Source organism: Ochlerotatus camptorhynchus, unplaced genomic scaffold, assembly GCF_037179485.1.
Source record: "Ochlerotatus camptorhynchus isolate MF236.1 unplaced genomic scaffold, CSIRO-AGI_Acam_v1.1 ptg000196l, whole genome shotgun sequence".
Lineage (NCBI taxonomy): Eukaryota > Metazoa > Arthropoda > Insecta > Diptera > Culicidae > Ochlerotatus > Ochlerotatus camptorhynchus.
The window spans coordinates 753,766-776,068 of record NW_027040686.1 but is presented as its reverse complement, the minus strand read 5'-3'; the positions used below and the strand labels follow the sequence as shown (position 1 = coordinate 776,068).

The following is a 22,303-nucleotide window of genomic DNA, read 5'->3' as shown; positions in this document are numbered from 1 at the left end:
AAAGTTTGTTTACAAATGCTTTTATGCCGTTATCAAATGTTATGCCTGATATATTCACTTTGTTAGCTTTGTTTTGCAGCTACAAGTTGAAAGTTGGGTAGTGTGTGTATAGAAGTGACATTAGCGTTTATTGGCTGATGTTATTCAGTGCGACTGACAAATTGAATAATGGTTGTGAGAAAGTTGAGTAAACGCTCTTCAAAACTTTGTTGCTAGCTTTTGCTTGTTGCTGTATCTGAAGCTTCTTTTCAGCTTTTACAGCACAATGCTGGAAAAGTTGGCTTACAAAGCTGAAAATGTTAGTTGGGGTAACGCCCAAACTGAAATTATGGGAACTCTCAAATTTCATAGCAAGTTATTGAGTTTTTTTTTTCCGAATTTGTGATCAAAATGTTACCACCTATCATCCATAATAGTTTGTACAACGTTTGAACAACAATTATTTTATACACAAAATAAACCATTTGCCTGTACTTAACTGTGGAGCGTGCTGAAATACCTAAGATCAGTGGTTGATCCAGGCGAAGACCATTATGGCGTTTGCTAAAATTATGCCGAACAAGTCGTCATAACTAGGTACAAATAGGAAAAAGAAGCGTCTTCCAGCTAGTGTATCTGCGTCGATGCTTAAGGTTCGAGAATCATGATTATTTTTATAAAGAGAGAGGGAAGTGTTAGTAGCGTTCATTTAATTCCACTACCTTATTTGCTTATCTTTAACAGATACGCGTTTTTCGTCTACAATGTTCAGACTTCTTCAGTGTCTTGTATTAGTACTCGACTCTCTCTCTCTCTCTCTCTCTCTCTCTCTCTCTCTCTCTCTCTCTCTCTCTCTCTCTCTCTCTCTCTCTCTCTCTCTCTCTCTCTCTCTCTCTCTCTCTCTCTCTCTCTGCTTTCCTAAAAAGCTAAATGTAAACTATTTCTATGTAAAACTAAAATCAAACAGAAACTTGATTCAGACATAATCACATAATGTGAACCACAATAAATAAGAAAATAAACAAACATTTTAGTAAGGGTCAAACTATATGGGAAAAAATAATTTTTAGTTTTATTGAACGTTTTTAAAAATAATTTCCGGCAAATAAGTGAAGTCCATAAATGATTTCTTTAGGCTGTCGTGCACATTTTTTTAACAGAATATGCGCTAAAAGCGAATTATTCACAAATTTCTATAAAGAGATTTTTATTTCTTCCTACCAGCGGAACAGCGCCACCTCTGTGGAAAATGGCCTGACGATATGATTCATTATTTGTTTCTCTATAGAACGCTACATAGAAGATAAATTGCATATGAACAAAACTGTCTGTAGGTAGGTTATGAAATACTACTATCACAATTTTTCAAGCTCTAGGTATGGTAGACGAGAGGCAAGAAAAGCGTGCGCAAAAGTCACTTTTGCGCACGATTATTTTAGTTTGAAAAAGTTGGCCGTTATGTTACTCTACGGCATGACGAAACATCAGGTACGGGAAGACGGGGGAAGACGGGGTAACACCGCCACCCTAAGCAATAAATTTAGTAGCTCAAAATGAGCAAGAAATTTCACATGTTGCTTTGTTACACTTGAATAAGCATTCATTTATCTATGGACAAAAATTGTAAAATTTTCTGATTCACCACATAATTTATGCTGTTTCATAAATTTTTGGAACGTTAAAAAAATACTCGTTTTTTAACAATCGGGGTAAGACAGACAATGACAGATTTCTCGACAACCATTGCACACAATTGATCGCAACAAGCACCCCATGAATGGTACTACAGTCACATAAATCATAATTGAATATCTTTGGAATCGGTCAACTCGTTCCACAGATATGGCCGGAACAGGTACCAGTGACCATAAGTCCTGTGAGCACAAATCTAGAAATGATCAAAAACTATACAAACCTATATTGTGACACATTAAACCGCATGAGAATTAGAAAATATGATCAATAGGAGTCATATTGTGTGCCCAGGGCCTCATTTTATACACCCTGAAATGTTCCGGGTACCCCTGGGGAAGTGGTCAAAATCATATTAACTCTTAATCCATCATGCGCCACGTCAAATCACATGAGAACTCTAAAAAATTGTCATTGGTAGTTGAATTGAGTATGGTGGACCACATTAGCCACTCACAAAAATGATCCGGATACCATCCGGGAACAAAACCAAATTTATTTTATTGTGGGAATGTAAATTAATAAGAATGGTGACATCTCACCATAAATGGATGATTCAAGGTTGTAATTCTTGATTCTTCAATATCACTTAATACTTGATATGGAAAAACATCATTTCAGTTTCAATCAAAGTCATTTCGCAATAAAGAAGGGTGACGCTTTTACCCCGTCAAAAGTTGTCCGTCTTACCCCTGGTTTACATTTTTAACAATATGGTATATTTTCACATGTTTCATGCATTTGTACATACCTTTATATACAGTCACAGCCTATTGAAGGAAACAGGTACCAACAAACGTCAGAAAACATCGTTTGTTCATCAAAAAGTCTCATATTTGTTTCTTTCAAAATTATATCGTGAAAGCCTCACCGAACAAGAAGTTTGCTTTTATTTAGTGTCTTGAAGCTTCAGGGGGCTACAAGATGTTTCAGAATGATAAAAACATGTTGTTGATCTTTTCTGTATTGAGTATTGGTAAGAATCTTGAGGATTTCATATAGAACTGGCTGTGCAAGTCTAAATCATGGCCTACAGAACCCTCATAAAACCAAAATTGTTACTTGGGGTGCCTCGGTTATTTGGCACAGAATGACGCATGTACAAATTTATGCAAATGGTGGGCAAATCTTTCAAATCATGTGTTATTTAGATCTTTTTTTTACATAGTATTTATTTGTTTACAGCAGGAAAACCCGTGGGAGTGAAGCTTCGTTGCAGTCTCTTCTCCCATGGGCACAAAACCTTTTTTTTTCCTTTTTCTTTTCTTTTTCTTATGATATAAAATATAGTTTCCTAAAAATATAACACATTACTGCTCATTCAGTTTGCACGGCAAGTTTGTTATACAATTTATTATTATAATTATTATTATTAGTATTGTACATGGTTTGTCTTAATTTATCCTACAAGGGAAATGCAGGTAATGTCGGCCTAAGTGTTCCTAATTTGGGCCCATACATAAGTTCAGCAATCGACTAAATTTTCAATAGCAACCAAAAATATCTATTAGTAACGTCTCAATAACGCGTTCATCTAGATAAAATTGATAAATAGCAGATTTTTAGCGATGGGCCCAATCTTAGATCCATAGGCCAACATTAGAGACATTTCCCCTATGTATATATATGTAAATTTATATGCATGACCATGTAACAGTCGCTATAAATCAATGGAGACGCATGGTAGTCTACATAATCACATTGGAGTACTGAGCGAAAACCTAAAACTTTATAACTAACATGTGTTTTTTAATATCATTATATATTTTTAATCATCTTTTATTTAATATTTTGATCTTTGAAATCAGCCCAGTGATAAGTTTAATAAATTTATGAAAAAAGTCATTTTTGAAAAAAAAAATCTATTTTTTGAACCACCCCAAAATGGAAATGGTCACCCTAATGACAAGATGAAAAAATACGGGTCAAATATTTTGAGATAAGGATCAAAACTACTAATTTTTACGAAATTCTTAGAACCACTATATTGTTTTGCTATGGAATAGGCTTGGCTGTTTAGCTATATGGAATTCGCGCATTTTTTTTCCATGGTTTGTTTTCCGTCGCTCTTGTTTTCCGTACTGAGTACCAATGCTACCGACGCCAGGGAGCCAGCTCCAACACCTGAACCTTACCCATCGACCCATCAACTCATGGTCCGAGGACCAACGGCTTTACTTCCCTTCCGAAGGAAGGCGTGATCAGAGATTTTATGTCACTGACTGGGATTGAACCCAGGCCCTTTGGGTTGAGATACAATCACGCTTACCACTACATAATCGGCGCCGCTGAGTAGTGTATGATGAATTCCTTGTCTTAGTTTCGTCTCAGATTTATCATTCAAAGTTTTGCACTCAGAAAGAAATTTGCGTTATAATCGTGCAAAATACAATCAGCAGTGAAGCAGAGTGAAATAATTTCGATAAAAACTGGGAACGTGTGGGAACTGGGTGTCAGACGGCCATCCTAAGGATTTCAATTGCTTTATCGTCAATAAGTACAGTATTTTGCTGGTATCGTCAGTATTCTGTAGGTAACACTCATGCCTAAGGAAACTAAATGTAGGTCATTTCGCGCAAGTAACTGAGAAAAAATACAAAACTGAAATTGGCCTCTTCTGTTTGAGACCAAATTTGGAGGAAATCATTATTTCTGTCAAACTTTTATGAATCCAAATTCTAGTGCCGATTGATGCACCCCTTGGAATAATTTTCTATTTTGCGTGATTTTCAAGAAAGCACAACTTTTTTTTATCATTATCTTCGGAGCAAATGAACCTATAATTAACATTTTAGAGTAAATGAGAAAATTTTTCAAGATCTAAAGATGAGTTTTCTATTTTTGTAATCTGTTGCCACGTATTTTATATTTGCGTTTAAAAACTTAAAACACTTAGAAAAAAATCATGTAAATTTAGGTGCTCTGAGAATGACATATACGACCGTCAATTTTGACATAAAGTTGAGTCATACCAGACGCGAAATAAAGCTCAATCAAACGTACTTTTCCTCACCGTTTTTGCGTTAGAAATACGTATCAGCAAATTAAGCAGTAATTTGCATATTTCCTGAGATACGAGAGTTACGAGAAACACTATTCCTTTCTGCTCTTCAAAGTAAAGGAAGTAATTTTTCTCGCCTACTGCTTCAAATGTTTTTTCAAGCAAGAAAACATAAAATCCAAAATAAATTGTTTACAGTGTTGCCAAATTTAAAGATTAATTTTCCATTTCAAAATATTAACGTTTTGTGGATGACGTCGGTCTCTGTTCCACAATTAAGTACCAATCACCGATGGACATCTATTTCCATCCATTGAAGATAACCGAATGTGCAGCTTCCACACCTGCGTTGGATATCTCACCCATTCAACACGGTTGTCGGGAACCAACGGCTTTACTTGTGGATATTATTATAAGCTTTAAATATTTGCTATGATAGCATCATCCGCGTTCCACAGACTTTTTTCACATATAATATAAATTAAAGAACATAAGTTCAAATCCTCTAAATTTGTCGAACCTCTTAACGGAATCCATTTATGAAGAGCTTTGAGTGGGTTGGTTTATTTCCTTTAAATTCCGTTATAATTGCTTATCTTTTGACAGATACGCGTATTTCGTCTACTACTTGCAGACTTCATCAGTGTCGAGTACTCAATTAAATATTTTTAAATTTCTGAATTAAAACTTAAAAAAAAAACCGCTAAAATTACTCCGGATAATCAAGTCTGAAATTTCGGGTAACAATTTCCAAGTAGATTAATATCAATACATGCTGTAAAATATAACTGTAAAAATTATAATATTTTTGTGATGTTCATAAAAAAAACAGCAAACATCCTGATTGATTCGTAAGAAAAAAATAAACAAATGTAGATTTCAGTGATAAATTTGGACGCTCTTTTGATAAAGTATCAAATTTTGTTTTTATTTATATTTTTCAGATATATCAGAATATGAATTTAAATGAAATTTAAAAAAAATGCATATCAAAATATGTTTTCAAAAACATAATTTGATATCATTTTGATAATATTTTATTATCCGACTATGCTCGGGTAGGGACAGTATGCTAATCCTATCCTTATAGATTGAAAATAGTTGAAACATATTTCTAAATGTGGGCGTCTAAGTCGAATACGTGCTCTAACCGCTCATACCACTGATTAACAAATGGAACTTAGAATAACAAAAAAACAACAAAACATAGCAATAATGGAATAGCCATATTTGTCCTAAAACACTCGGCCAATGATGTTTCAAAATTTATCAATGATGCATACTCAATCTTTAGATGCAACTGGTTTCATTTTTGTCTTTGTTGTATCGTTTATTCAATTTCTTTGAAAATGTATTATCTGAACAACCCTTGTCCAGTTGCATCATCTTCTGGATATTGTCTACCAGAACTTGATTCTTCGGATGCTCCAAGTCAAAAATTGGACTACCTCCCAGACATAGTGTCTTCAATCGGCTCAGCTGGTTGATGTTCGGTTCAAAGGCCAGCAGATGATTGTAGTGTAGATTCAAGTACTTCAGTTGAGTTGTCCACTGCAGGCTATTGGCATCCAGGATCGCTAAGTTATTGTGCTCTAAGTTCAGCTCTAGCAGATTTGGCAACCCTACTAGGGTCATCACATCCAGCCATTCAAATCGACAGTGTCTGCAGCTGAGCTTCCGTAGTGATTTGCTCTGTAGGAACGGATCGTTGGCCTTGTTGGATAGACGTTCATTCCAGTCAAGCTGAAGGATTTCCAATTTCTCTAACTTTTGGAATGCAAGTGCAGCAATAAAATCAAGTTTGTTGTTAGCCAGGCTTATGAATGATATGTTTGGATTATTTTTGAACAAGGAATCGGAACGAATGAATTGAATTTTGTTGCCTTGGAGATGCAAGTATTTTAAATTGTGTAGTTCTTTGAACGTTGCCTCGTATATTGTCGTAATCGAGCAGTTCTTCAATGACAATCCTTCAATCGATGAGCTTTTAAGAAACACCTTATTTTGTTGGAAGTCAAATGAATGATTATTATCAAATAATACTTTCTTCACATTTTCATTATCAACTAGATATTCTTGTTCTATGTAGACGATGTTTCTATTCGAAAGATCTACCGTCAATCCATCACTACTAAGGTAATGAATAGGAGATTTCTTGTAAATTGCTTTTCCATTGATGTTCGGTAAATAGTTTTCAAACTTATGCAAATTATTAGCATCATCCAAACAACTGTTACGAAGGTTCTTCGCTGCATACAAATTCTTTGCTGCATCAACTTGGAAGCCCGGTTGCAATGGATTCCTATCCAAACACAGCCTCCTCATTCCTTTCAAAGGAAGTTCGAGCAGAAAATTAGGGACCTTTTCGATTAAGTTATCGTCCAGCAGGACAACGTTGAGGACTGTATTCTGCATGAATCCATGCTCATCCAACGAGATAATCTTGTTCTTTCTTACATTGATAAATTCCAGCATCGGCAGCTTAGATGTATTCAGTGTTCCTCCCAAATTACATTCTTTGGCACTCAGTTTCTTGATCGATTCCGATATCAGGTTCAACCGTTGCAAGTTCCGATTTCCATCAACGTTCAAAATCTGGATATACTTTGCCTGTACCAATGCAGCATCATCGATTCGCTCCATTCCGTTGTACGAAAGATACAGCTTCGAAAGCCTCGACGTGCTGGTCAATGTTGTTCGATTGAGGATTGTAGTGTGGCAATGATTGCAAGTGAAGAACATTAACCTTGTACCTTGCAGATCCACCCTGTTCAAGTCAAATTGCTCGTTCCAACTTAGATCTAGCTTCCATAGACTAGAAATGTGCCGAATTGTTGCTTCCGGATTGAATGTGGAAAGTTGATTACCGGCAAGATTAACCTTTCCCAACCGGGTATTGTGCTCGAATGCATCCGGGTGTATGTATCGGAGGGTATTGTTTTTCAGCATAAGATGAGTTAGTTGTGGCAGTTTCGACAAGGACACCCGATAGATGGAATGTACTCCACAATTGTTGCAATGGTATCGGGATAGACCATCGTGAATCAGCATAACTTTGTCTATGGGAAATTCGAATCCCGTTTGGTTGCTCATGTCTAGCGTGTAGAGGCTACGATAGGCCTCGTACATCGTTTCGTTGATGATGGGATGATTGGTCACTAAGAAGGTGATGTCAGAAGAGGTTCCTCCGATAAGGATTATAGTTGTCAGAATCCATTGTATGTGAATAAAATTTTGGTTTGCCATTCTGTGTAACGAAACGAAATAAAAAAAAATAATCTTTATTATTTAGTAATGCTTGTTTGGGACAATAAGGGGAAAGAAACGCTAGATACACAGTGGAAGGGGGTTCATTTTTCGTCAAGTTCGCGTGATATACTTAATGGTTGCACCCTTGTAATACATTATTCAAACGTTACCGTGGGAGCTCAGTTGTCAGAATCCATCATATGACAGATCAAACTACTCTGCTAAGCAAGAAAAAAAAATGCAGCGTAACATGCAAAAGTGCCTTATGCAGCTAAAAACATAATTGTGCAGCTCGATTAATTATCCAGACAATATCGAGAATATGCCGCAAAGAGTAATATGTGTGAGTTTTAATTTTCTTTTCCAGATTAGTTGTTTAACAATCTGAATACGGTGGGTAAACACTTTACGAGGACTACGATGCCTCCGAAAAGCGTGTAACGCCATTTCTTGATGAATTTCAAAAATTGTGAAACCTCTAGAATCATAGGGCTTAGGGAATTATTATTATTGTAAAAATAATGAAAATAGGGTTCTTTAGTTTTTAAAAAGCGAATTTTTTTTTTTAAATGTGTGGGTTTTGCTAGTATTTTAAGGCTTATAATTTAGATAAATGGGCACACATGTTCATAGTTAACCAAACCTCGAAAGATGCGGAACATCCGTAAAAGTAGTCAAACCTCGAACATGATCCTAGAGCTCCATGTTTTTCAAAAACATTAGGAGCTGTGATATAAGAATGAATTTGAGGTCGTGACATAAACATGGCCCGGATGGGTATGGGCATCAGCCATTCAACTATCTTTTTTATATGAAATTCTTTGAAATTTTTGTAAACGAAGTGTGCGACATCAGCTGAAGTAAAATCATGAATTGAACCAGCTAAATTTAACTGCCTACACACTAATCGAGTCAGTACGGTTTTACTGAGTTTTTGAATTGCGGAACTGTTCGGAAAAAGTTTAAAAATTTGTGGAAAATTTATTAATGAGAAAATTTGTTCTGAACTTGTACATACTTAGTTTTGTTAACCTCATTTAATGATAGAAAATAAAATTGGTCGATTTCATTGATTCCTTGCCGATAACGGTCATTTGAATTTTACCGACTTTTTCAGCAATTCAAAAACCCAGTAAAAAAATACTGACTCCTGTAAAAAAATCTTAGTGTGTATGTCTATTCGTGCATATTTAGCAATACAATTGTATTGGTGCAACATGGTGATGTGAAGATCTAGCCCTTACGTATGTGTTGGTAGAGGGAAAAATGTAAACATTTCAAAAGACGATTAAAAAAACACTGAGCTCTAGTATCAGTATCATGGATTTAGCACTGTTAAGAATCTCATGGAGGACGGTCCCATAGCCATCCGGGTTCATGTTTATGTCACGATCTGAAATTTTATTTATTTCATAGTTCCAAATACTTTATAAAAAAACCTTGGAGCTCTACGATCGGTTTCATGGATTGAACACTTCTACGGATGTTCTGGATCTTCCAGAGGATGGTCGCATGGCCATCCAGGTCTATGTTTACGTCACGACCTAATTTTTTTTCTTATATCACAGCTCCAAGTGTTAAAAAAAAACCACTGAATTTTAGGATCAGTTTTTTTAACGGCGCCGGTGGTGTAGATCGACGGAAAAAACAAACCAAAGGAAAAAAAAAGGATCAGTTTCATGGATTAACATTTTACGGATGTGCCGGATCTTACATACAATGGTCCCTTGGCCATCCGGGTCCGTGTTCATGTCATTATCCTAAATTCTATCTTTTATTTACTAGATTAGGACAGTGGCAATAACGAGGGGGCATGGTATTCCAAGCGAGAGGTTGCTCAAAGCTAGTGACAAGCAGCGGTCGAACAGCTATCCAAATGTGTAAGCACATTGTTACCTAATTCAATAGAAAATCATCTTTACTTCCCATCAAACAATTTTAGCTTCAGACTGGCTTATACAGTCAAAATAATGTTACATAAGGCAAATTTAGCCTGTATGTATAAGCTTATCTGCAGCTGAAATGGTTTAATGATGGTTAGTTGGGATGAGAGCTATTTCGAGTAGACCTTCAATGAAAACACTGGTTCTAAGGTGCGGGAATTTTGCATTTTAATTGGGAGATAAATAGCATTAAACTATCTTTTTTATGATGGGTTAAATGAAAATTTAACTGGATTAAAATAGCATTTGATAATAAAAAGTAGTGAAAAAATCCCAAAAGAGCGAAGCATTTGAACTTCATGCTACATTGATTTAATATTTAATCAGAATACCGTTACATACTTTGATGTACGGTTTAGCAACTTTGCAGTCAATTTAATTGTTTATGAGAAAGTTTGAACATACTGAGAGGCAAGCACATATCATCGTTAAGAGACATGTGTGTGAGAAAATTTGTGAAAAAATCTAAGGGCACCGGTGGGATTTGAACTCACAATTTTCAGTCAGTACACGAGTGCATTGCCAATGGTACTACGGTGGACCTATATGGTCTACGGATTATTTGACTAATGACATTTGAGTTTCGAATCCGTTTCCCACCCTAGTCTTTTTGCGCAAGCGCTCTCTAATACACAACAATCGTCTATTATCGACCATATGTGCCACTACATATAAACAAAGACTTAATCATATTTTCTAAATCCAGGTTTTTAAATCATGTTCACTGACCCCACAATTATGGATCACTTTCATTTGATTTCATTTGACTTACTGATCTATAATTGTTTTTAGCTAATTCATAATTTTGGGGTCAGTGTATTTTCTAAATTTTAAACTCCATTCCCTGACTCCCGGCTTTGCTTTCGATGCTTGAGCTTGAGCTTGAGCCTGAGCTTGATTGACCGCCCACGGTTGCTACTCTGTTACTGCCAGATCAGCTGTAATTACACAGAGAACCAATAGACGATGCTTGGGACTAGCAATCATCCTCAATGTGTAAAAACTGGTGATCTTAAATTAGGCAATACCAGCGCCGGCCGCGCCCGAACACAGGTCAAGAAAGGAAGAGGTAGGAATGTGTTGACGTGACACTCGCTTTGATGGAAGCCGAGAACACCTCTGCACTTCCACGAGGAATCACTGGGATGTTGGATAAGGGGGTTGGGTTTGCAGCAGGGTTCGTTTTGGTAAACGATAAGCTGAATTGATGTCCTAACGATCATATAACGCGAAGGAGCTTTGGACTAAACCCACGGTCTTCTGCTCAGTAAGCAAAAACGTTTGCCACTAGGCAGACGAGCACCTTTTTAATCACCGAGTTGCTGTTATTACCATGTAGTCATATTAACAAATAAAACGATTGACGAATCTTGAATGTGGATGGGTCTGAGATTAGACTCATGATGTTCTGCTCAGTAAGCAAAAACGGTTGCTCTAAGGCCACCGAGCTCCTCATATCACATAATACCGTTGCTCAAATTTGTGTATCCATTCAAACCCGGAACCAACGACAACAACGAGTTTCGCAAAATACACGATACAGAAGCGATTTTACCATAAATCTCTTTGATATGTAAAGACCTGGGACCACGTTTTTCTGCTCAGTAAGCAGGCCACTGTAACCGACGATCTTTCAAATTCGAAAACTAAAAACTACGAAAAAGTACTTAGGCCTTCATTAAGTTCCACTTTCACGCGACGTTCAATGACAGGGTCCTATCCAGGATTACATCTGAAAAATCCAAATCTGGCCAACGCCCACCTAAACCTGTTCTAATCCACCTGAAATGACTAACGAATAGAAGACTTTGACTACCCAGCCATGCAATAGTCTCATTCCGTGCCTTATGGCAACTTGATGATTCTATTGCGCTCATCTTTTGGCACCACTCAGGGGAGACTTGGTCCTGTACCCAATGCTTAACTTATCTCCATTCCACTCAGCTACTCGCAATTTCTTGTGATATAGTGGGTGGAATATTATTATATGAGACAATTCAATGCAGACGTCTTTCCAAATTTGGCAGATCGACAGGTAATCGGTGAGTTACCACGATAGTTGCTATTCAACAACTCGACAACGTCCCATCGTCAACGCCTGCTATGAGAATTTCCCATTGCAGACGTCAACGAAATGACGTCATCGAGCTATCGATCAACTACCCTGGTTATCGCCTGGTACCTTATAGCACGATGCTAGGAGGCGAACCGGAAGAATCGATGAGCTACCTCTCCCCCCTCCCGGCTTTGTTTCGATGCCCCGGAGAACTGCTAAACTGTGCCAAACATTGGTTTATTATGGCTATTTGTGGCTACTAGTGTAATAGGATGCTTTGTTGATTGTTCATTAACTCTTGATTGCTTATGAATATTTTAGGTGGACAAAAAGGCGAACTAAGAGGTGGACGCCTGAGCTTTTCAACATTTATATCGCTGTGAAGCAACTGTAAACTCTAGAGGGAATTTATATCTGTAACTGAAACCAGTTCGATTTTGTTTGCCAACCTGGTTAAAATGTCATATTTAATTATCTTAAAGATAAATCGTCCAGCTCAAACCTTTGTAGGGGTAAGAGGTGGGACCATCATCATCATCATTTGGCTTATTAATGTTATACGAGAAAGGCACTTATCACCAGTATTAATAAGGTTTTTTTTTGTTTTCAATTTGTACGTAGTCACTAAGTTATGTATGCTACGAGATCAAAAAAATTAGAAATGGGAGAATTTTAAATTTGGATAAATGGAAGATTTTAGAAGAAGGGACTTGAAGTTTTGAATTGGAGAGATTGAAATTTGGAGAATCAGAAACACGGAGAATTTGAAATTGAGATAATCTCAACTGTTTAGAGGTTTTAATTTACAGAATCTGAAATTGGACGGAATTTTGAAATTTTGAGTATTTGTAGGCCTGGGAGGATTTTTAGTTTCTGTAGGATTTGAAATTGGGTGAATCAGGAACTTGTAGAATTTGGAATTTACCATTTTACCATGATTCTGCATAAATTTTTCCTCAGACGTCACTGCTGTTCTTAATGGCGACATCTATTGGAAATTACGCATAAACTCTGTCAATTTTAAACAGAGGGCAGTGCGGTCAAAAACTGTATGGTACCTCTATGTATGCATTTAGATTAACATCTGAAATTCGTCCTTTTTTACATATTCTGCTAAAAACTACCTCAGAGGAGGTGCTTTTAACATGTTCTGCCATCAAAATGCTTTCTAAGCCCGGTGGGTTAGGTACCAGGCAAATTTAAAGAATTTTGATTTTGGAGAGTACATAGTTTGGAGATTTTAAATTTTTGTAAGTTTTGAATTTGCAGATTTTACATTTTGTAGATTTCTGATTTTTGGAATTTTAAATTTGAAGAATTTAGGATTTTAGAATTTGGATGTTGCCAGATTTTAAATGGAATTCGGAGAATTTAAAATTGTTTATCACTTTTTTAATTTGAAATTATAAGAATTTATATTTTGGAGAGTTTTGAATTTGTTGAACTTGAAGAATAGAGAATTAGATATTTGAAGTGCAAGGAATATGAAAATTTTAAAGTTTGAATTATTTGGATCAAGGAGAATTTGAATAGAGGTAATTTGTTTCCCTTTGGTTTGTTTTTTCCGTCGATCTTGTTTTCCGTGCTGAGCACCAATGCTACCGACGTGACAGGAAGGCAGCTCCCACACCTGGACCCTACCTATCGACCCATCAACTCATGAACCGGGGACCAACGGCTTTACTTCCCATCCGAAGGAAGGCGTGATCAGCGATGTTATGCCTCAGAACATCCCGGCGGCGCCGACTGGGATTGAACCCAGGCCTACTGGGGTGGGAGGTAATCACGCTTACCACTACACCACCGGCGCCGTTTAAAGGTTATTTGGATTTTGGAGAATGACGAAATGGAAATTTGAAAATTTAAAGAATTTGTTATTTGGAGGGTTGATTTTTTGGAGGTTATTGACCTAGAAAAAAAATTTAATTTGCAGGAACTTGTAGAACTGTGATTTGGGAGCATTGGGATTTCAGAGAATTTTGTATTTGTACAATTAGAAGTTTAGAGAATTAGAAATTTGAAGAGTAAGGAACATGGAGAAATTGGTATAATCCAGATATGGAGCATTTGGAATAAGCAGAATTAGGAGAATGTAGAAATTTTAAAATTTAGAATCTAGATAATTTAGATCTGGAAGAATTTGTTATTTAGCGAGCTCCAAATTTATAGAACTTGTAATTTGGAGAGAAAGTAGTTTGTGGATTTTAAATTTGAAATTTTTTGAATTTGTAGAACTTTTAATTTGGAGAGTTTCGAGTTAGAAGAATTAAGAATTTGTAGCACTTGGAATTTGCCAGATTTGGAATGGAATTCAGAGAACTTAAAATTTTGATAATTTGGATAATTTAAAATAAGCAAAATTTGATGAATTTGTCATTGGGATAGTTTGGATTTTTGAGAGTTTTGAATTTGTAGAATTTGATAATTAGAAAAATTTATATTTGAAGAGTAAGAAATATTGCTAATTTGGTATTTGCATTATTTTGTAACATGGAGAATTTAGAATAGTGACTTAGCGGACTCAAATGCTATTATAGCTTCCGATGTAAAAGCACATATGGAAGAAATGGCAAAAACCTTTACTGCAGCAGTACACACTTGCAATCCTCTTTGGTCTTAATCAAATAAACCATGTAAAAATCAACAAAACTCATATTTAGACCTTTTATTTACAAATTGTACTGAAGACTTCTTTGTGTATACATCATTAGCACCTTTATGGAAAAATGAAGTGTTTCACACAAACAAACGTAGACCATGTACAATAAATTGGCAAAATTTAATAAATATTGAAGGAAATGTCGATACTGAAGTAGAAAAATTTCACTCAATTCTTCAAAGCCTAATTTTAGAAACTGTAACATAAAAAAAAGAAGACGAACCCAAAACAATAAACTACCCGCATGGTTCAATCCACAACTGAAAAATTTGAAGAATAAAAAAAAACAGAAAGCTCATAAACTATACAAAAAAGAAAAAAACTGAAACCAATTTGCGAAACAATCACAACTTATGCAACAACATATGAGCATATGAGGACTATAACCGCAAAGTCGAAAATGAAGTAAAGTCATGTCCTAAAAACTTTTTTAAATATGTAAACACGCAATTTTCCTTCGCGAATGAATTGGGATGCAAATGTAGGTGAGAATTCTTCTGAAATTTGTAATCTCTTCAGTGAAGCATTTGACCGCATCGACATACCATTATTAATCCTCAAATTGCAGAAAATAGGATTGGAGCCTAGACTTTTGAATTGGCCTCAATCATACCTAACACATCGTAAACAAATAGTCCGCTTTAAAAATAAACTTTCAAAATTAATTTCAGTCACCTCTGAGGTACCCCAGGGTTCTCATTTAGGCCCACTTCTTTTTATTTTGTACATAAAAGACATTTCCTACATACTTAAAAAATAAAACTGTTTGTATATGCAGACGACATGAAGCTCTTTATGAAAATAAGTAATTCTAGCGATGCAGAAGAATTCCAGAATGAAATCAACGTATTCCACATCTGGCGTAGCAAAATTCTACTTCATCTGAACGTAAAATAATGTACCGCACTAGCATTTAGCAGAAAAATTGAAACACCGCATGTTGAAATTACATTAGGCAACCAAATAGTAGAAAAAAGAAAAATTGTAAGAGATCTAGGTGTAATCCTAAACTCCAAACTAACTTTTAAAGAACATCATAATACTATAATTAGTAAAGCAAACAGAATGCTACGCTTCATTAAAAGGTTCAGTCTTAATTCGGAAGACCTATACACTATTAAGCTATTATATACCACATATGTAAGGCCAATTCTGAAATACTGCCACCTAGTATGGAATCAATACATTTCCATACACGAAGAACGCATAGAAGCTGTCCAAAAACAATTCCTTTTATATGCTTTACGTAAATTGAATTGGACTGCATTTCGGTTACCATCTTATGAAGCGCGCTGCATGCTCATCAATATACAAACACTTAAGGAGCGCCGCCAATTTGAAATGCTTTTCTTCATCAATGACATTATTTCAATGCGCATAGATTCAGCAGAAATTCTCGAACAATTATACTTTTACACACCTTGTCGATATCTTAGAACACGGAATTTATTTTCTGAAAAATCGTACAGAACAAACTATGCAAAAAATAGCCCAATCAATGGAATGATACGCCTATATAATTTGCATTGCGGAATTATTGACATCACTATGTCCAAGCAGCAAATAAAAACTAAGCTAAAACAGAATAGAATTAATGCATAGAATGTAAGTAAACATTGTAATAATCATTGTATGTACTCTACACTGTCTTGCCGAAATAAAAATAAATAAATCAATAAGTAAAGAGAGATGATCAACCCGATTTGTACCTTCCTCAAAGTTGTCCTTGCTTGCTTTCTACTCTCTATATAAAAAATTTCACACTGTCGTACTCTAGCGTAACTATCAACTCTAAACTTTAACCTCCTCATCTATCGTATTAAAATAACCACTTAAGTTGTTATTTGAAATTAACTATGCTTCATGTATGCTTCCACGCTTGTTACAATATCCCCCGTTTAAAAAAAAAGATCTGAATGTAGTTTCATGAATTTAAACTCACTTTTCTCAAAAATTATGTGTACTGTAAAAAATCTGCTTTTGCGAATAGATTAAGCCACGTCTGTTCTACAAAATTCAACCATATTTGTCAAAGAGCGGAGCAGAAAACCAACTTACCAGAGCCGTATATTTAACCAAAACGGTACGTGTTACGTAAAATCTGTGTTCATATTAGAATTCAGCGAGTCTGCTGATGGTCAAAGTGCGTTAATCACTGCCGACTAGTGTTATAAGGTTTTGATTCACTTATGGCTTGCATGTGCGTTCACTATCTGTGTCAGATGACAGATTTTCGGTGCATTTATTGAGAGGTTCAGTGAGAGTGTCCTTATAACGCATTAATTCAGCAAAACCATTCGGCCACTTGAATTGGAACCACTCACCTCTCACCTGGTACAATTTGTGCTAACTATTTTAGTTGTCGTAGTTGTAGTTGTAGTTGTAGTTGTTGCAGTAGAATAATACATTTATACAAAACAGATCAGATAATTACGTCGTTGCTGCTTCCTAACTCAAAAGCGGCTGAAATCGCACTGTTCTGGCTTCTAATGCAATGTGTTTTTTACTTGATTGTCAAAGGTGGCGGCCAGGGTAGAAGAGACACGCGACACGACTCGATGGGACTCACGCAAGAAATAATAATAAATAGAAAAAGCTTTTTTTGAATTGGTCGCGTTTCGCCTTTTCGAGTTTCGAGGATTTTTTAATCAGTTTTGAGATATCATATAGGGGAATTTACGTATTCTCGGCAACCTAAGCAGCGACCTTCTTTCTATAGCCTTTTTCTCTAAGGAACGCACACATATGCAGTATTGGTTTGTTTACAATCTTTTGCTGCCAGCTGCTCTAACAATTTCAGTCGAAAGAATTGTCAACAACTGTTTTGAAACGCTTTTACAAAGCTCCAATCTTCTCTAGTGAGAGCGAGTATTGTCGGCAACCAGTTTTTCTTCGGCAACCGTTCCATTTGAACTGCATGTAAATCTGCTGTTCTATTATTGGCAACTCGAAATCAGCTACAATTTGTAGTGCGTGTGTTGCATTTCAAGAAAACTTTGCTAGATTGCTTTTTCTCAGTGGTAAAAACATAATCAAATTGAAGCTGAAAGCATAAAGAATCGTTTGCATGCATTCAGCGAAGTGTTTTCGTAAGAAAATCCAGTGAAAATAGTGTTTCAATTTGGGTTGCCGAAAATAGTCTGTCATGCCGAAGCCGTCATTTCCCCTACCTAATACTCTTATTACGAACGTTTCTCAGAAAACGGCCAAACCCAATCAGTTGACCACCATTGAACTCTAATCTTATCGATAATAATAACAATGATAAGGGGTTGGTTTAGCCTCCTCTCTCCCCTCGTAGACTACAGAGCAGTTCCACACAGATTCGCAAATCGTTTTGGATCGACCTTCTACGATTATGATGAATGGTTGCACAATTGTTTGTTATTGCCCAACATGCCATTTTACATATTTGGTTCCCTAGTTTTGCACACGACTAACACTTGAAAAGGACTTATGCAAAAATGATACGCATCAATAGAAAAATATATATCTCGTGAACGATTTGTTTGATCGAGATGGTGTCTTAGAAGAAAGTGCGGATAAGTATTGTGTCTTCCAAAAAAAATATTAAAACTTAGTTAAGATCTAATGTGAATAAGCAAAATGTGGAATTTGTAAAATTTAGAATTCAGATAATTTAGATCTGGAAGAATTTTTTATAAAGGGTGCTCCAAATTTAAAGAGCTTGGAATTTGGAAAGCAAGTAGTTGGGAGATTTTAAATTTGGAAATTATTGAATTTATAGAATGTTTAATTTGAAGAGTTTGGAGTTTGAAAAACTAAAAATTTGGAGCACTCGGAATTTTCCAGATTTGGAATGGAATTCTGGGAACTTAAAATTTTGATAGTTTAGATTATAAATAATTTAAAATTCAGCGAATAATGAATTTGTTGAACGTTTCATTAGGATAGTTTGGATTTTGGCGAGTTTTGAATTAATAGAATTTGATGATAAGATAAATTTATATTTGAAATATTGATAATTTGGTATTTGCATAATTTGGAACATGGAGAATTTGGAATAAAGAAAATTTGGAATCAGGAAAATGTGGATTTGAATAATTAAAAATTAAGAGAATTTGAATCTCGGAGAATATGTTATTTGAAGCGTTCGAAATTTTAAATATTTTGTATTTTAGATATTTTAGATTTTGGAAAATTTTTAATTTTCAGGATTTCAAATTTATAGATTTCTGAGTTTGGTATCTGGAGTGATTGGAATTGGAATAATTTATAATTCAGAGTTTAGAGAATTTTAAATTTGTTAAATCTAGAACATGGAGGATATGGAATTCAATGAATTTGAAATTTGTAAAATAAGAACCGTGGAGAATTTGGAATTAAGCTAATTGGAATTTGGAGTATTGAAAATTTGGACCATGTGGAGTTAAAAAAAAATAGAGGATTTGGAATGGGAGGAATATTTGCATTTTTATATATGATTTTCCGACTGTTGGTAAGTGATTTGTGCAAGTTTTGAGTGTAGCAAACTGGTGAGTTCAAACGATAGGTTTTTAACTGCCCAATGTTAACAGTCGGCACCGCCGGGATGTTCTGAGGCATAACATCTCTGATCACGCCTTCCTTCGAAAGGGAAGTAAAGCCGTAGGACCTCGGTCTATGAGTTGATGGATCGTAAGGTAGGGTCCAGGTGTGGGAGCTGCCTTCCTGGCGTCGGTAGCATTACTGCTCAGCACGGAAAAAAGATCGACGAAAAATAAATCAAGGAAAACATAAATGTTAAGCATGTAAATATATTCATCAATGATATATTTATGACTGTCATGGAAATGGTTGATTAAAACCAGGGTTACTTCCACTCACTTGGTATAAAAGATCGTTTTTCGGTTTTATGAAAACATCAGATGTTATAATGATAATTGGTACTTGTAAGTAACAAGAAGTGGGTGTAAAGTATGCATGACTCATAAAACTTGTAAATTTTGCGTTCAGTGCGTCACAATCAGCGATTTAAGGTTTCGTGAGCGCTCACTCTGAGTGAACGCTCGCGAATCACAAGATCGCTGATTGTGACGCTCTGAAAGCAAAATTCACAGGTTTTATGAGTCAAACAAATACTTTACATCCTCTTCTTATTACTTACAAGTACAACATACCATCATATCACCTAATGATTTCATAATTCCGAAAAACATTTATTTATAGCGTGTGGAGTGAGTGAAAGCAACCCTGATTCCTTATTTTACTAAAATTAAATTAGAAGTATATCCATGTAAAACCTCAACCCTGGCCACCACCAATGCCTCAGAATATCCCGGTGGCGCCGACTGGGCATGCTTAACATTGTTTTCCTTCCTAAAATGTGAATGTTGGAAGGAAGGGACCAAAGAATTTTGATTTTTTGGCCCATTGTCACCCCAATTTACGATACTATATGAACAGCCCCACAAATGAAAGATAGTCATGTTGGAACACAACCAAGTTCACCTGTGGAACACTCAACCGCCAAACTGGTCCATTTTTGGGACGTGCGTTCAGAATTGAACATAAGTGAACAACTACGGAAAAACTACTTAAATTGTGTGAAGTAAATAAAAATAAAATATTGACGTTCACGGTGGCTCTGTTGCTCTTTATTCTTATGGTAAAATTCATAAGGAAACGTCGGACTAAGCGTGAAACATGGTGGACATCGTACAATCCTTTCACTTTGATACTATTTTTCGAAGGAACTGCTGAACAGCCGAATTGACATAACCAAGTTTATGTCGGCCACCGCAGCGCTGTCATTCTGTCAAATTGCGTATATTTTCAAGTTTGTGACCAGAAAACTATTTTTACGTGTTATTGTAATTGCTGTATTCAATAACAGACAGCAACAAGATTACTTTCACGCACTAGCTATAACAAATTAGTTTTCCGAAATATGAAAACATTAGATATTATGATGATAATTAGTACTTGGAAGTTACAAGAAGAGGTTACTTTCAGTGCGTCACAATCAACGATTAAACGATTTGTGAGCGCTCACTCTGAGTGAACGCTCGCGAATCATAAGATCACTGATTGTGACGCTCTGAAAGCGAAATTGACAGGTTTTATGAGTCAAACACATACTTTACACCCTCTTTTGGTTACTAACAAGTACATCATACCATTATATCAGCTAATGATTTCATAATTCCGAAAAACATTGTTTTATAGCAAGTGAGTAGAAGCAACCCTAGATAGCAAATATGAACAGAAAAGAAGCGCCGCTAAGAATGGTAAGTGAATCCTAATTTTTAAATGCAAAATTATTGAAATTTCTTCAAAATTAAAAATATGTTGCTCAACAAATAATGTTAACAATATTTTAACTATTTTGTTTGTATTACTTCTACGTGAAGTTAATGATTTACATAGTTGAAGATGCTAATTTCAAATAACAGACTAAAGTGGTAATTTTTATACGATAGATGAGGAAGTGAAAGTAGAAAGCGAGCAAGAATAACTTTGAGGAAGGTACGAATCGGGTTGATATGGGGAGTTTAGTAAAAAGAGATGATCAACCCGATTTGTACCTTCTTCAAAGTTGTCCTTGCTCGCTTTCTACTCTATTTAATTTTAAGACTGCCGTACTCTATCGGAACTATCAACTCTATACTTTCATCTCGTCATCTATCGTATAAAAATGACTACTTTTGATGTTATTTGAAATTAGCTATGCTTAAAAAAAGACCTGAGTGTAGTTTCGTTAATTTAAACACACTTTTCTCAAAAAATATTCGTACTCAAAAAAATCTGCTTTTACGAATAGGTAAAGCCACGACTGTTCTACAGCATTCATTCAAATATTTGTCAAAGAGTGGAAAACCAACTAACCAAAGCTTATTATTTATCCAAAACGGTACGTGCTACAAAAATCTAAGTTCATATTTGCATTCAACGAAGCAAAATCTACTTAATTCACTGCCAATGATCAAAGTGCGTAAAACACTACCGACTAGTGTTATAAGGGTTCGATTCACTTATGACAATGGTTTATAATGCAATGTGTTTTTTACTTGATTGTCATAGTCTCCATGCATTTACTGTTTCACCGCATCAAGTTTATCGGTTTTTCAGAGATATCATTTCATAAGCTTATAACGAACGTTTCTCAGAAAACAGGCAGACGCAATCAGTTGACCAACATTGAACTCCAATCTTATCGTTAATCGCAGTTAATCATGTTAATCATTACAATGATAAGGTATTGTTTTAACCTCCTCTCTCTCTCTTCAGAGACGAACCAGCCAACGGCTGAAAGTCTCTATAATAAAGAAAATCAATCAATCAATCTCAAAATTTTCTATACAATCCCTGTGTTACGGTGATGGTGACGAACAGATCGACCGAAAACTGATAGCTGAAGGGTTTCCTGGACAGTTAGTTTCGGGTTCTTCATGACTTCGCGCATGATCTTGTTGTCCGTTCTTGCATCCGTTTTGCGCTTCCTGCCTCTGCCATAGCGATCCACCACTGATCCAAACGTTTTAGTTTCAGAAGAATTTTCTCAACCGCTGCCTTTCTGATACTGTACTTTCTAGCGACAGCCCGGTGCGATTCACCGGTTTGCACATCACGAACCACCAATTCTTGGATACACAAGGGAGTTGCTTTAGAAATCACTGCGTTCTCCTTTTTTTAACTAAATCAAATGCGATCACGTGTATAAATGCACCAGATTGAGCCGTTTGCTCTAAAACATGTCAAAATATCAAAACATAAACAATCCA

The 22,303-nt window shown here is 35.8% G+C and overlaps 1 protein-coding gene across 1 annotated transcript; it reads right to left on the bottom strand.

Annotated features, from left to right (window-relative positions):
• Positions 1-5,962: 5,962 nt before the first annotated feature.
• On the bottom strand, positions 5,963-7,918 carry LOC135702675 (chaoptin-like). Its single transcript, XM_065223702.1, has one exon. It carries the CDS (start codon positions 7,916-7,918, stop codon positions 5,963-5,965), a length of 1,956 nt encoding a protein of 651 aa, XP_065079774.1.
• Positions 7,919-22,303: the final 14,385 nt, after the last annotated feature.

Bases quoted from the DNA above. Each gene is read 5' to 3' on its own strand.
- LOC135702675 (XM_065223702.1), bottom strand. From the start codon at position 7,918: ATGGCAAACCAAAATTTTATTCACATACAATGGATTCTGACAACTATA.